General features: G+C 39.6%; 1 protein-coding gene across 7 annotated transcripts in view; it reads right to left on the bottom strand.

Moving 5' to 3' along the window:
- LOC126335096 (ATP-dependent DNA helicase Q1-like) overlaps positions 1–16,767 on the bottom strand; it is a 138,640-nt gene that overhangs the window by 73,400 nt on the left and 48,473 nt on the right. For all 7 annotated transcript variants that reach the window (XM_049998009.1, XM_049998007.1, XM_049998006.1 and 4 more), the window contains one exon: positions 5,863–6,037. In XM_049998009.1, coding sequence (XP_049853966.1) covers positions 5,863–6,037 — 175 coding nt within the window. The remainder of the gene's footprint in view (positions 1–5,862; positions 6,038–16,767) is intronic.

The following is a 16,767-nucleotide window of genomic DNA, read 5'->3' as shown; positions in this document are numbered from 1 at the left end:
CCTTCTATACACAGCCAAGCCACCTGCGGATATCTCATTTTTAGTGATGAGCAGTCTGTCTCGAAATATACCACAGGCCTCACTGAGGCATTCACAGACTGTAAGTATCCTCCCAACCTTGTACAGAAACAGATCTTACTTGCCTCATCTCTACAGTCACTCATCACCTCCTAAAGTCTCACCGTATAGCCACAGACGAACATTCCCCTTGGTACTCATTATCATACAGGACTGGAGCAACTGAATCACATTCTCCATCAGAGTTTCGAATACTTCTTGTCCTGCCCTGAAATGAGGAATGTCCCACCCACTACCCTTCCCACTCCTCGAAGAGTAATGTTCCATTTAAACAATACTCACTTCCGTCATTACCAAACCCCTGCTCCCGATCCCTTGCCTCATGGCTTATATCCCTGTAATAGACAAGATGCAAGCCCTGTCCCACACATCTTCCCAAGACCACCAGTGCCAGTACAGGCACAAGCATCACCTATCCCATCAGAGGCTGGGCTACCTGTGAAACCAGTCATCTGATCTACAAGCTAAGCTACAACCACTGTGCTGTGTTCTACGTGAGCATGACCACCAACAAAGCTGTCGGTCTGCATTAGTGACCGCCAACAAACTGTGGCCAAGAAACAGCTGGACCACCCAGTTGCTGGGCACACTGCCCAACACAACATTCTTCATTTTAATGACTGCTTCACAGCCCGTGCTATCTGGATCCTTCCTACCAACACCTGATTTTCTGAGCTGCACAGGTGGGAACTCCCCCTGCAATGTATCCTATGCTCCTGTGACCCTCCTGCCCTCAACCTCTGTCAGTCACTGTCCTACACCTGTCTATTCTGTTTCCTGTTCCCACTCTGGCATTACACAGCCCTCTATTCCACCAATACACCCGCAGTCTTTTTACTCCTCTCCTTTTCTGATCCCCGCTTCACCCTCCTCCCCCTCCCTTACCACCACCACTTAGACTGCTCCCCCCATCATGTGCCGCTGTTTACAGTCTGGTCTCAACGGATGGAGACCCTGGACATTTGTGCGTGTGCGTGCGTGCGTGCATGTGTGTGTGTGTGTGTGGGGGGGGGGGGGGGTGTTTCTTTTTTCTTTTCTTCTTTTTGCTCAATTCTGATTAAGGCCGTTTTGGCCTAAAGCTTACTTGTTTAACAGTGTTTTTGTTGTACCTATCTGCTACTCAACGTATCTGCTACATGATGAGTAGCAATCTATCTTTACACAATATTGTCATTATTCAATCATGGATTTTCCATTGTTTAGTTTTCCATGTCTCTACAAGATAAATAAGAAAGATATGGAACAAGAGGTACATGAAGAGGAGGAGAGACACGAAGAGGAGAGCTAGAAAAACAATTTGTTCTCATACAAGACAAGTATTTGAACCATTTAGTTTCAGAATCATGGATTTTTATTTTAAGTGAATGAAAACAAAAATCAGCATATAAAGTGACAATCCAGGTGTTTCCTCATCCCCCAAAATACGCTGTAAGGAAAAAGAATCACACAGAGCATCAATATTAGCCATGTGAAAGAGTACAGATTGCTATTCACCACATAGAGGAGGCACTGAGCAGCAGACAGGCATGTTAGAGAAGACTGTTAGGTATCATAACCTATGGATAGAAGAGTACTCTTCAGATAGAAAACCATGTACACATGAACATACAACTCTCTCTCTCTCTCTCTCTCTCTCTCTCTCTCTCTCTCTCTCTGATTGCTTCACAGACCACGCCATGTGGGTTATTTCAGCAACAACAGCTTTTCTGAAATGCACAGGTGGGGACTCTCCCTACAACATATCTTTCATTTACTTACATTCACTTAACCCACCTACCCCATTTCAACCTTCGCTAGTCCCTGTCCACACCCGCCTCTACCGCTTTCCTTGCTCCCCACTCTGGCATTGCACATGCCTGCTATCTTTCCAACCCTCCCCCCCCCCTCTCCCCCACCCCCAGCACATCCAAGTAGTCCTTTCCCCTTCTCTGCTTCTCTCCTCTCCCCTTTTCCCCCAGCATGGCCTCCTGGTGTTGCATTTAGCATTCCACAGTCCTATCCCCTACCACTCCCACAGGCAGCACTACAGCATTTCCCCACATTCCTACCCTGCTATCCATTCCCCTCTCCACTCTGCATCTCTTCTGTGGTCCCATTACCCATCCCATCTGAGATCCTGGTTCGCTGCAGTCATGCCTTAATGACCAGAGATGACAATGGCTGTGTGTGTGTGTGTGTGTGTGTGTGTGTGTGTGTGTGTGTTCGTGTTTTCTGCCTATGTATGAAGAAGAACTCTGTCACCCATCTTATAATACGTAATAGTCTTCATTCAATATGCAAGTCTGCTGCTCAATACCTCTTCCATGTCATGGGCAGTGATCTATCCTATTTCATATTTTTGTTTTTCCATCCCAGATTTTCCATTTTCATTTTATATTAACAAATTACGTACAACTGTTGAGTGGAAATGCATTGCCCTATTGTGGACAGATCAACTGTCAGCACGATCAGCTGCTACATGTGACACTGAAACAGAATAATCTTGTCCATCAGCAAACTATGATTTTCCACCATTTCACAATAACCTTTAAGAACTTGGTTATTTCCAGTCCTTATACAGGGACATTCAGAATCCCAATAAAAATCCGACTAAACATTGATTAATTTGTTTGCTTTGGGCTCATGGTATATAACCCTCATAGGTGACAAAGATTCCACTACATTTGTGCTACATGGTAATTTTTATATGGTCAAGGGCCTTCTTCAATTACACAAAGCACACAAAATCTATCCCTGTGATTCTACATGAAAAATCTGAGCCTACTTCAAAGGCCTTCAAAATCAGTTGTTTCAGGTAAGTGCGTAGCTCCTGGCTCCATTAAATTTCTCACACAGTCTGAATTTTTGCATTTGTATCTTCTACTCATTTCCTAAGACATGGTCCTAATCATGCTGCAGTCGTCCTGTTGCTGCCTATAAGTTTTCCACTCAACATACTTTGCCATTAGTTTACCAACTATATATCATTGTCTGTCAATTCCCATCCTTAACACAGGAAACTAACCACAGATGTAATTGGCTCATATCTATACTTCAACATAACATAATTCTTGTCATCACTGTTATCACATCACACCATACTAATAGTGCACATATACAAGGCCTACATGCTCCTGATCCATGCCCTTTCCCAGTACCATATTGACTGCAAATAAAGGCATCATTTTTATCACCCTAAAACCTCATTTTGACAAAAAGTCAGTTACGATGGTAAAAATTACAAATGCATTATGCAACAACTACTAAAACTTGAATAGCTCAGTCATATGTAAATGAATTCAGGGATCAGCTATGTTGAGAGCTTATCACAGGACACAGTTCACAGATGACATCTTTTCTGCATGGACTAATTGTCAGGCAGAATAGCTTAATTCTGAAACAAAAGAACAGAAAATACATGACAGGACAAGCGTACAAATTGTAGTGACCAGGAAGCTGGAAGATTAGGGTTTAACATCACATCAGTGATAAGTTCATTAGAGACAGAGCACTAAACCAGTTTTCATGAAGTAATTGGCCATGCCTTTTTTACGGAGCATCCTGATGCTGGCCTTGAGTGATTTAAGGAAATCACAGATGGATGGATGGGGATTTGAACTGCTGTCCTCCTGAATACAAGTCAAATGTCTTAACACTACGCCACCTTGCTCAGCCATCAGGAAGCATGCAAAGCTAAAACTACAATGGGTCTGAAGGCTTTGTAAAAGTTGACTGATAAGAAGCATTGCATTGAATGTTGTTTTATTACTTAAAAAGAGAATACGAAAGTAAAAGAACATATTTCTGAGGCAGTGAAGAGTACACACAACCAAAAAAGTTTTGCATCACCTTGGTTCCAAGAGTTCTGGAACCTGTACAGAAAATTGGAATAGAGATCAACATAAACATTTCCTCCCTTTTTATAGCTCATGGAAACCACATATTGCATGTTGTACCACCATACAGCAAAACCTTCAGCAGTGGTGATCCAGATTCATTGTAGCATACTATCCACAAGTTCATCAAGGCACTATTGGTCCAGATTGTCCCACTCCACAACATCAATTCGGCGTAGATCCCTCAGAGTGGTTGGTGGGTCACGTCATCCATATACAGCATTTTCCAATTTATCCCACACATGTTCAATAGGGATCATGTCTAGAGAACATGCTGGCCACCCGAGTCGGCCGATGTCGCTATCCTGAAGGAAGTCATTCACAAGAAGTGCACGACGGGGGTGCGAACTGTCATCCATGAAGACGAATGCCTCACCAATATGCTGCTGATATCATTGCACTATCAGTCAGAGGATGGAATTCACATATCATATAGCGAATTCACATATTGTACAGCCATTATGGTGCCTTCCATGACCACCAGCGGCATACACCGGCCCCACATAATGCCGCCCCAAAACAGCAGAGAATCTCCACCTTGCTGCACTCGTTGGACAGTGTGTCTAAGGCATTCAGCCTGACCGGGTTGCCTCCATGCATGTCTCCGACAATTGTTCCATTGAAGGCATATGCAACACTCATTGGTGAAGAGAACGTGATGCCAATCCTGAGCAGTCCACTCGGCATGTTGTTGAGTCCATCTGTACTGCACTGTACGGTATCGTGGTTGCAAAGATGGGCCTCACCATGGGCATCGGGACTGAAGTTGCACATTATGCAGCCTACCGCGCATAGTTTGAGTCCTGTGACTGCACGAAAAGCATTATTCAACATGGTGGCATTGCTGTCAGGGTTCCTCTGAGCCATAATCCGTAGGTGGCAGTCATCCACGGCAGTAGTAGCCCTTGGGCAGCCTGAGTAAGGCATGTCATCAACAGTATCTCCCTGTATCCCCTCCATGTCCGAACAACATTCCTTTGGTTCACTCCAAGATGCCTGGACACATCTCTTGTTGAGTGCCCTTCCTGGCATAAAGTAACAATACGGGTGCAATTGAACCACGGTATTGACCGTCTAGGCACGGTTGAACTACAGACAACACGAGCCATGTACCTCCTTCCTTTTGGAATGACTGGAACTGATCAGCTATCCAACCCCCTCCGTCTAACAGGCACTGCTCATGCATGGTTGTTTACATCTTTGGGCGGTTTTAGTGAGATCTCTGAACAGTCGAAAGGACTGTGTCTGTGATACAATATCCACAGTCAACGTCTATCTTCAGCAATTCTGGGTACCGGGTTGATGCAAAACTTTTTTTGATGTGTGTATTTCAACATGTCACACCAATAGGGTGATCAAATTGAAGACATTTCAGATGGGATGGATCATCAAAGAAATTGGGAACGCCTGGCTCCTTTTGATAGCTAGAAGAATTTAACAAAACTGAAATGGAAAAGCCTTAGAAAACACAAATTTTTGTCCAACACAAATAATGATGTGTGAACATTATTTTTCCTGTTTCAAGTTAGGACCGATGACCATAGCAGTCTGGTCCCTTGAATCCCACAACCTGTTTCAAGTTAAAAATGGAAATTCTTAGTTTCGAGTGTTCACTGCATCTTTGCCATATATTCTGCTTAAAAGCAATAATTCTGTCTATTCAATAAACTGTGATCTGTCACACTTATAATGGTACATACTTCAAAGAATGAGCCTAATATCAGTTTCAAAACTCGTCTAATAAATATTTTACCACTAACACAAACTCAACAAGAATAACATTTTCAAATGGTGTGCCCCTACTTACTATGATGTCCTGTCCAGTTTTATATTACGTCTATACTAAGAAACACAATGAAACAAATGATTTACACACTCACACAAACATTATAGTATTTTTTTGTCATACCTGGCCTAAAGTCATGGCCCCACTGAGAACAGCAATGTACTTCATCAATAGCAAGGAGTGACAGTCTTCCCATTGAATACATTTTCTGCAGCTTTGCCATAAACCGTTTGCTCTTAGCTAGCTTCTCTGGGGTAACATACAACAGTTTTAATGAAGCCTTATGGTCCAGCATTGCCTGGAAAGCCACAAACAGGTAACACAACCTTGAAAGAAACAAGGTAAATAAAAAAGAAACAAAAGACTATTAAATTATCTCCAGAGAAATACTCTCCTGCAACTAGTATCACTGAGACGCTGCACACAGTTATGTTTCCAGTATCTGAAACTGGAACTTTTGACTTATTCATGTAAGATATTTCTCATTTATCATTATTTCAAATGCAGCAGTTCTTACTGGGGTGGTACCACCCACTGGTGGCCAGTCATGATGTCTGGGAAAGGGAGGGGAGGGGGGGGGGGCCTTGATCCAGAGCAAATTTGAAGGGTATTGATGGTCACTCACACCTTCTCCTTCTCCCCCCCCCCTCCCCCCCCCCCCCACCTTTCTCCCCTTCAGGTAATACTCACAAAGCCACAATGGAAAGGTGCAGTACAATCAGCTCTCATCCTTACAACATTTTTGACAAGGAGTACATGACAGTTTACTTAGTAAGTATAAGCTCCCCTTTTTTTATGTCGCTGTCTTTTCTTCGGTACATATTCTGATGCCCCTAGCTATCTGACACACAGCAAAACCAAGTGGAATAATCTGCAATTGATGTGGCTGAATCAATAAAGCTTACATTATACCAGTTAGCAGTGGTTTGTGGCAAGATAAACATATGTGCAGAATAGTGAAGATACCTGCCCCCCCCCCCCTCCCCCCCCCCAATGGTTCATTATGCTTTACAGTACTTCAAAACCCAAGGCCTCTTGTTTCCAGTAGATTTTTTTTCAAAGGTCATTCAGAGCAACTGTGAACCACTGCACACCAATTCAAAGGATTACTTACATGGACCGCATGTTAAAAACACATATCTGTTACAATAACTGTTTACAACAGAGGTACATTTACAATCACATTTTCTAGAGTTATATGTTTAGTATTTCTTCTAGCAACTGATATTATTAATTTTCAGGATGGCAAATGAACGTGTACTTATACAGATTATAAGCTTTCTGACAAAGATCAAAGTAGCCTACGTTGTATGTAATGTGATAAATGAAATACCAGAAAAATAATGAAACACTGCTTACTTCTTGTTGTGGTCTGCAGTCCAGAGACTGGTCTGATGCAGCTCTCCATGCTACTCTATCCTGTGCAAGCTCCTTCATCTCCCAGTATGTACTGCAACCTACATCCCTCTGAATCTGTTTAGTATATTCGTCTCTTAGTCTCCCTCTATGATTTTTACCCTCCACGCTGCCCTTCAATACTAAATTGGTGATCCCTTGATGCCTCAGAATATGCCCTACCAACCGATCCCTTCTTCTGGTCAAGTTTTGCCACAAACTTCTCTTCTCCCCAATCCTATTCAATACTTCCTCATTAGTTATGTGATCTACCCATCTAATTTTCAGCATTCTTCTGTAGCACCACATTTCGAAAGCTTCTATTCTCTTCTTGTCCAAACTATTTACCATCCACGTTTCACTTCCATACATGGCTACACTCCATACAAACACTTTCAGAAATGACTTCCTGACACTTAAATCTATACTCGATGTTTACCAATTTCTCTTCTTCACAAATGCTTTCCTTGCCATTGCCAATCTACATTTTATATCCTCTCTACTTCGACCATCATCAGTTATATTTCTCCCCAAATAGCAAAACTCATTTACTACTTTAAGTGTCTCATTTCCTAATATAATTCCCGCAGCATCACCCAATTTAATTTGACTACAGTCCATTATTCTCATTTTGCTTTCATTGATTTTCATCTTATATCCTCCTTTCAAGACACTGTCTAGTCTGTTCAACTGCTCTTCCAGGTCCTTTGCTGTCTCTGACAGAATTACAATGTCATCAGCAAACCTCAAAGTTTTTATTTCTTCTCCCTGAATTTTAATACCTACTCCAAATTTTTCTTTTGTTTCCTTTACTGCTTGCTCAATATACAGATTGAATAACATCGGGGAGAGGCTACAACACTGTCTCACTCCCTTCCCAACCACTGCTTCGCTTTCATGTCCCTCAACTCTCATAACTGCCATCTGGTTTCTATACAAATTGTAAATAGGCCTTCACTCCCTGTATTTTAGCCCTGCCACCTCCAGAATTTGAAAGAGAGTATTCCAGTCAACATTGTCAAAAGCTTTCTCTAAGTCTACAAATACGAGAACGTAAATTTGCCTTTCGTTAATCTATTTTCTAAGATAAGTCATAGGATCAGTATTGCCTCACTTGTTCCAACATTTCTACGGAATCCAAACCGATCTCCCCTGAGGTTGGCTTCAACCAGTTTTTCTGTTCGTGTTAGTATTTTGCAGCTGTGGCTTATTAAACTAATAGTTTGGTAATTTTCACATCTGTTAACACCTGCTTTCTTTGGGATTGGAATTATTATATTCTTCTTGAAGTCTGAGGGTATTTCGCCTGTCTCATACATCTTACTCACCAGATGGTAGAGTTTTGTTAGGCCTGGCTCTCCCAAGGCTGACAGTAGTTCCAAGGGAATGTTGTCTACTCCCGGGGCCTTGTTTTGACTCAGGTCTTTCAGTGCCATGTCAAACTCTTCACACAATATCATATCTCCTATTTCATCTTCATCTACATTCTCTTCCATTTCTATAAATTTGTCCTCAAGAACATAGCCCTTGTATAGACCCTTTATATAGTCCTTCCACCTTTCTACTTTCCCTTCCTTGCTTAGAACTGGGTTTCCATCTGAGCTCTTGATGTTCATGCAAGTGGTTCTCTTTTCAACAAAGGTGGTCTCTTTAATTTTCCTGTAGGCAGTATCTATCTTACCCCTAGTGAGATAAGCCTCTAAATCCTTACATTTGTCCTCTAGCCATCCCTGCTTAGCCATTTTGCACTTGCTGTTGATCTCATTTTTGAGATGTTTGTATTCCTTTTTGCCTGCTTCATTTAATGCATTTTTTTTATATTTTCTCCTTTCATCAATTAAATTCAATACCTCTTCTGTTACCCCAGGATTTCTATTAGCCTTCGTCTTTTTACCTACTTGATCTTCGGCTACCTTCATTATTTCATCTCTCAAAGTTACCCATTCTTTCTTCCATTCTTGTCAATCATTCCCTAATGCTCTCCCTGAAGCTCTCTACAACCTCTGGTTCTTTCAGTTTATCCAGGTCCCATCTCCTCAAATTCCTACCTTTTTGCAGTTTCTTCAGTTTTAATCTATAGTTCATATCCAATAGATTGTGGTCAGAGTCTACATCTGCCCCTGGAAATGTCTTACAATTTAAAACCTGCTTCCTGAATCTCTGTCTTATCATTACATAATAATAATATCATATGAACAAACACTTGTTCCATGACGTAAAAAAGTATTTCGTTTCATAGGAATTCAGTTACTTTTCTTATGGCACCTTTAAAGAACATTTATTGGTTTATTGGCACATACTTTAAATATATTCTGCATAAGGGCAACACTGCAAGTTATTTCTCAAAAAGACGCATTTTGAAGTGTAGCTTACTTAGGTGGGACTTTGGGAAGTGTTGTGCCAAAAGTTAAAATATTATCTCCATAACCGAATAATAGCTAGGGAAAAAATCCATTACTGCATACTGGTATTTTGTACTCCACCATTTCACCTTATATTGCTAAATTTTGTAAGCAGTTATTGTTGTATGCACGTGAAAGGTAAAACACTTAGCAGCAAAAAAATATAAAAATTGTGCATCATAGGCCACTAGTGCACTAAGATACTACGGAACAGCTTCGTAAAGTTTTCCCATGAGGGACAAGTTACAACAGAGAACACAAGTAAAAAAACATGCAGGAAATATTATCTTCAATTAAACTTCAAATTTTTATTTTTTTCATGTTATATTTGTATTTGCAGACTCTAATAACAACACAAATCAAAATGTTATTTATATTTACACAATTAAATCATAATAACTAATTTAATATAGTAATGATTTGTATGGTGGCAGCTAAAGCAGGTTTTTATAAATTACCAATGTGAGTGATATGCCAGAAAGTATTTCCAAATGTAGTCACGAAATCTTCAAGATTAGAAGAACATCTGATAAAAATGCATCCTGATAATGAAAATAAAAATTTGTCTTACTTACAAAGCCTCAAAGAACGAATTTCAATGGATCAAATGCTACCAAATATTTTTTGTGTGGCACTGAATCAAAATAAGGATAGGTTACTTGCCTCTTATAAAATTTCTTTACTTACTGATAAATCTGAAAAACGCCACACTATTGGAGAGGAATTGATACTGTAACTGTTAGTGAGGTCTTGCGAACTGCATTGCATAAACCATTGTCAGATACCATTAAGAAAGTCCCACTGAGTAATAGCACAGTACAGGGCGAATCAATGATTTTTCAGCCACCCTGTTTTTCACCCTCCTGTGGTGCTATCACATGGGAGTGCAACTGTAACATAAACATGAATAAAAGAGCAAAGGGTCCATCTAAGACCTCCCAGTTGGACAACACCCTTGGAATCACCCATCCCACCTTTGTTGGGTGCATTACAAGTGTACCTGTCAGAAACTTTGACACCAATTTAGCCCGCACCTGCTCTAGAGTCTGAAGACAGGCAAACCGCACCTGAGGGGTGGCGAAGGTGTTGCCTAACCTTCAACTGCTAGAGTAGCTGCCAGGCTAATTTGGTGTCAAAATTTCTGAAGGTACATTTCTAACATGCTCAATATAGGTGCGTCATTGGCAACAAGGGCATTACCAAACTGGAGGGTCTTAGAGAGACCCTTTGCTCTTTTATTAACACACATGTGATCATGCCACAGGAGGGTGGAAAATAGGAGAGTTGAAAAAACATTTATACCCTTCACTGCCTCGGATCGTGTTCAAATTTCATCATATGTTTTTGAACGGTTCCTAGTGGCTCCAACCCATACACAAGCGCAAAACTTGTTCGGACTGCACTCCAAAGGGGGTTTGATGACACTCAGAGGGAATGTAGCCCCAGATGTCCTCAGAGAAAGGTTGAAGTGTATGAGGGTGTCAGCAGTGTCAGGATGACAAGAATTTCTTCCTGCTGCTCATCACACTGCGAACTATCATTTTCAATTACACAATGTGTGAGAATGAGTGCCCCAGGGAAAGGGATAGTTTCATTGACGCCATTTATGCCACCCTCTGTGGCCTTTCCATGTCGATTCTGTGCAGTGGTGTGTCTGAAATGTTTTGTTCAGCTACAAATCAGAAAATTGCATGACTTCAGTGCCAGTTGTCACGGCTCTGACTTCCACCGCTGAGATGTCAAAAGATGGGGTGAAATGTGGGTAAGAGGGACTGTGATGCCCTTCTCATTGTGTGACAGCTGAGGTGGTGTTGAGCATAATTAAGGTGAAATATGGTGCCAAAGTGACAGCATTAGCCCACCTTATAGCTCACATAAACTTCTGAGCTGTGGCCTTTCTTTAGTACATATTGACACCTTGCTGATTGAATCGTTGCTCAGCATAAGAGTTACTTAGCAGGATGTCATGATTTTGCACCATTACAGATGAAGGTTGTGGGCACCTTTGAGCCAAATTTCAAACTTGTATGGCACAATGGGAAACAATTACAGGACGCTGAAAGAGTAATCCTTTCAACTGTTGTGTAGTATATTTCTACTTTTGTGTCAAAACTTGGCTAGTACAGATATAATTTTTGTCAAAAACTGTGGTATTATAGATCAATAACACGCTCACTGGTGTCTCTCAGCTGGAAATGGAAACGCACATTCTGACAAACACTGACAGCAGTCACGTGGGGACCCAGCAGATCCGATAATGTGTGCCCACTGCACCATACCTTCAGCAGCACCGACTACAAGCTCCCTCTGCCACTGCGATATAGGATGACCTGCAGCAGTTACACGCCCAGTCTCAGCTGCAGTGTTTGACCATCTTCATTCTTAACCAGCCTTCAACAGTTCACCCGTGCATTAGAAGTGGGAGCTTCACACTGCATGAGGCTCTTTAGTTACAAGTTAAATAAAACTTTTGTTTGCTGTATTTACATGTTTGCTAATCACTTCTGCTCCTGTCCAGCTTCCCTACAACACTACTGTGCTGCTCTGGAGCCCACTTCTGCTTATCATTGTGTATGAAAGTTTCCAAATCTTTCTTCTGCGGAAACCAATGATGATGACATTTTAGGATATTGTTGTCCACATTCGGACGCACTCATGGAAGATTTTACAAACAGATTACAGGATCTTCAAGTGACCATTTCAGGTTCGGTACTGACACCTTTCTCTGACCCACAAATGTCAGCATTATCCTTGCAGGAAGCACTGATGGAACTCTCAACAAATGAAAGGGTAAAATTAAAATTCAAAGGCAAATTCCTATAGTACATACACCTTTATGAGCTGCAACAAAGAAGTATTTAGTGCAAAGAGGATTTAGCGTGGTTAGCATGAACAGAAACATACTGTCAACCACAGAGCATGGTGATTTAAAGCTGATCGTGACAAACATGATACCAAATATTGAAAAATTAGTACCATTACATCACGTTCAGTGCTCTCACTAAAAAATACTGTAATTGTTTTAAATATATATTTGTTATTTAACATCTGAGGATTCCAGCAATATTGTTAATACCTTTTAATAATGTAAATTTAAAAATATATCCTTTTTCAGTTCTAGTTAAGAACTAAACATTAATTGCAAGATGGAAATTGTGAACCAGATGGAATTTGAACACAGATGCCTGCGTATTTAGAGCAGTGCTCTTATAAATTTAGCAACTTGAGCACAACTCAAGGCAGTTTTCCATTTAATCTTCCACTGCCTCTCTCCATATCGAAGTAATGAAAGCCTGGCTTTACATTTTACAAAGTTGTTATATTTGCGAATGTTGGTACCAAGAAGAAGTTTCATAGAAAAAAAAAAATGCTAGTCACTTTACCAATGGCATATGCATAGTCCCATATACATGAAGACAAAGGCAACAATCCAGGGACAGTAAACACAGGAACATTTAAGAAGAGAATTAGGTTAGTAAACAAAACAAAACAAATATACGTAAAAGTGTGCAAAAGTAGATCACCAATGAGGTTATGGTAGTGAAATGTTTATTGGGACAAGTTATGAAACATGATGTGAATAATGGAAATTCCAGATTGGAATATCAACAATATTAGGAAAATGGTACACTGCTACTCACTGTAAATAAGACCCATCGAGTTGCAGACAGACACAACAAAAACCTTGTGTCAATCTGTAACTCAATAGATCATCTTTATGATGAGTAGTTGTCTATCCTTATCTTAATATTGTTGATAAGATGTGAATAGTTATTTGCATCATAGTTCAATCTACAAAATATACCAAGACAACCTCCTGGAACATATAGCTTTAACTGCCACATAAATGGCATTTGCACTGTTGGTAAATCTCAAGTTAATAATATCGAAAGCTCATCATGAAACAGTCTCCAGTTGCTCTAATTCAAAAACAAACCTTCTACAACAAATGTTAAAAAATTCTGCGTTTTATGGATATTCGTCTGTAATTTTGTGGATCCATCTCTCGTTCTCTTACACACAGGGGTCAACTGCACTCCCCTCCCCCCCCTCCCTTCCCACTGCCGCCAGTCACATGGGCTTCTGCACTGGTGGGCTAGATGTCTATGATAACCACAAACTAAGTAAAGGACCGATGTCAAATACTGTAAAACTGAATTAGGATTCCACCTGGACCTGGCAATTCATTTGTTTCCAACTCTTTCAGGTACTTCTCAACACCTGGGTTCATATTACTATGTCCCCCATACAGAAGTCTGTACAATGATATGTCTGTACAGCCCTCCTGTGCAAATGATTTCTTAAACATAAAATTTGAAACTTAAGCTTTCCTATTGCTGTGTTCTCTTGTCATAACAGATTGGTTGATGTGTGACATGAGAGAAGCATTCAACCTGCTAAGCAAATTTATGTAGGACCAGAATTTTCTCAGGTTCTCGGCACGATCTTCCGCCAACATATCATGGTGGAAGTTGTTGTAGGCTTCACACATCAATCATTTTTTAGACTTACAAATTTCTTTTAACTTTTTCCTCTAAAAATTTCTGCACTCTTTTTTTTTAAACTGACAAGGGGAGGGCATGGGACCAGTCCCATCAATTTGGCTCAAATTGTGAGAGTAAAAACAAGTACATGATGATCTTTTGAAGTTCCTAAAATATTTCGTCTGACGGGCCGAAGGAAAAGGGAAAATGCTCTCAAAAGTTTTTTGCTTACATTGTGAGTAACGTTGGAATAACTATTGTCCAGTTAGTAGTGGGGTACAGTTGGAAAGTATAATAGAGTGATAACTCAGTAGCTCAAGTATGATTTTCACTGCTCCCCAATGTTTTATTTTAATTCATTGCATTTTATTCCCCACAAACTTAAATCATCGATTACAAAATTTAAATATAGTTTAACAGTTCAATTTATGTACACAAAATTAATTATACAATTTACAATTAGTTATGATTACTTTAATTTGAATGATGAGAATAGTTAAACAGGGATTGATTTTAAGTGATTCATCTCTAAAAGTCGGTTGTTTCACCTGTTTTAAGAGATAATGTAACAGTTTCTACATCTGTGAACAGCATTTCACCACGTGTCTGCGGTGATTTATCATAAAAACTTGTTTTATTGGAAAACGGAAATCAAGCAAGGATTTTCTACCAGAGAAGTGACTGGTGAAAATATCATAATTAAAACTTCTGATGAAGATTAAAAAAAATCACCAGTGCTCTTTGTTACACTTATTCAATTTCATAAAGAAAAATGCACGATAACGGACAATCCCCACACAGCTGTTGGTCATGCCGCAACAGCCATAGGTCAAGCAACTGCAGAACAGGTTACTGAAATTATGACAGATAATTTCATAGTAAATGATACAGCTTTAATATACACACTGAACCAGATGAACAAAATCTCTATGAAGAGGTATGTGAATTTTCTTATTCTCTCTTCCTCTCTGTGCCCACATACACTTTTGCTGTTTGCAGCCTTATTTTATTTGTAACAGGTTCCTTCTTCAAGTACAGGCATGAATGATGATGATTATGATCCAGACAAATATTCTTCTCACACTCTGGCATCCCTGGTTCATAAGAAGAAAGTGATCTGTTTTTGTGATACCCGTCCCAAATGGGAGTTCCCATCACTAAAATCACAATTTTCAATCTTGGAGGAGAAAAAAAAATCTCCAGATTTCGAGGAAAGAAACAGGACAAGGTGGCACAAGAAATGACAAAACTGCATTCATCAGCTCCAAAACACGGTAAAGATTTCAGGAAGTATAAGGCTGTTACGAACAAGTAATGATGAGAACATTACAACAATGGGCGATGGCAGTTGCATTCCCATATTTAGCACAAAAATGTCAGTTTATTGCTAGTGATATCTGAACAAAAGCCTTCAAACATAAACATTCAATAAGACAGTGAAAAATCACCAAGTTTGTCAACAAAAAAGAAGTTGCAAGTTTGGAGGAAACGGTGGAAGCAGCAGAGAAGTTTTATATACAGACGAGACATACAGGGTGATACAAATAAATTGGGAATTTAGAAAATTATATAATTTCACAAAGACAATTTTTTAAAAATATTTGTCTGTATCATTTGATAGTAAACATAATGCCTCTTTGGAAGACATAAAGTACAATTTATTTTTTGAAGATGACATCTTGCAGGTGAGCTCCTCCTTTAAGCAAACATTCCTGCAGTCTCATCACTACCTTGTTCACGCTTTCATGTAACATCTCAACAGATGTGCTCTGATCCAGTAGCTATCTGCAAGCAGTTATGACCATGGTCGAAAGGTATCAGTATCTTACATTCTAAAAAATAATATGTAGTTAAAATATATATTAGAAACAAAACTGCTCTGTTGTGACAACTACAACTTTCTTTAATTATTGTTAATTTAACTTGTTTATTAGTATGAATGATGGTGTGAATGGAAAATAAGATAAGAAATTAATAATGCTGTGTCTATTAACTGAGTATGCATTATTGTGAGAGTGAATCACATTCAGGGGAAATTGCAAAGTGCAACTAGCCAGTTTAAGGGACTGGAGAAACAAAAAATATTTTATGATAATTCTGTTATTTAAAGGGGAGTTATTTTTATAACTGTGCATTTTCTGAATTTGTTCATTTAGTAAATTATTCATAAAATCTATAAAGTTGTGATCGGTCAAAGGTAAAAGACTCAGTATTGCACAATTTAATACTAGTATCAGATTGGCTATGATGTGTATCAGCCAATCAAAGGAAAGTATGTACGAGCGAATTTTGTGGGCCAAAGAATTTCTTTGTGAAGTCTAAGGTCCAGTTAAGCACTCAGCCATCATCATGTTCAGATGTGGATATAAAGATCTCTGAATATATGTGTTGGTTTTGCAGAATAATGATTAAAACTTGAGTGTGAAGTGCGGCAAAGTGGATATGGATATGTGAAAAAATGAACACATGAAATCCCTGTGGCATGTTATACAAGTAGTGTCCACAAGCTGAACACTTCTGGTGGTTAGACTGTATAATATTTGAGCGAGAATATTGCCATGGTTAATCCATTTTGTAATCCTTTCAGGTAACATGTTCGGTTCAAAACCATAAGCTGGCTATTACGAGTGACTATGATTGATTGTGAGTGCTGAAACTAGAACTTAAGATTAACACAGGCTTAACAGTGTTTTTGTATAAAAAAGTGACAATATATTGAAGTTTTCGCACACAAAGTATCTTTTAAT

The sequence above is a fragment of the Schistocerca gregaria genome, chromosome 2 (genome assembly GCF_023897955.1).
Source record: "Schistocerca gregaria isolate iqSchGreg1 chromosome 2, iqSchGreg1.2, whole genome shotgun sequence".
In the NCBI taxonomy this organism is placed as follows: Eukaryota; Metazoa; Arthropoda; class Insecta; order Orthoptera; family Acrididae; genus Schistocerca; species Schistocerca gregaria.
This window is presented reverse-complemented; position numbering and strand designations above follow the sequence as displayed.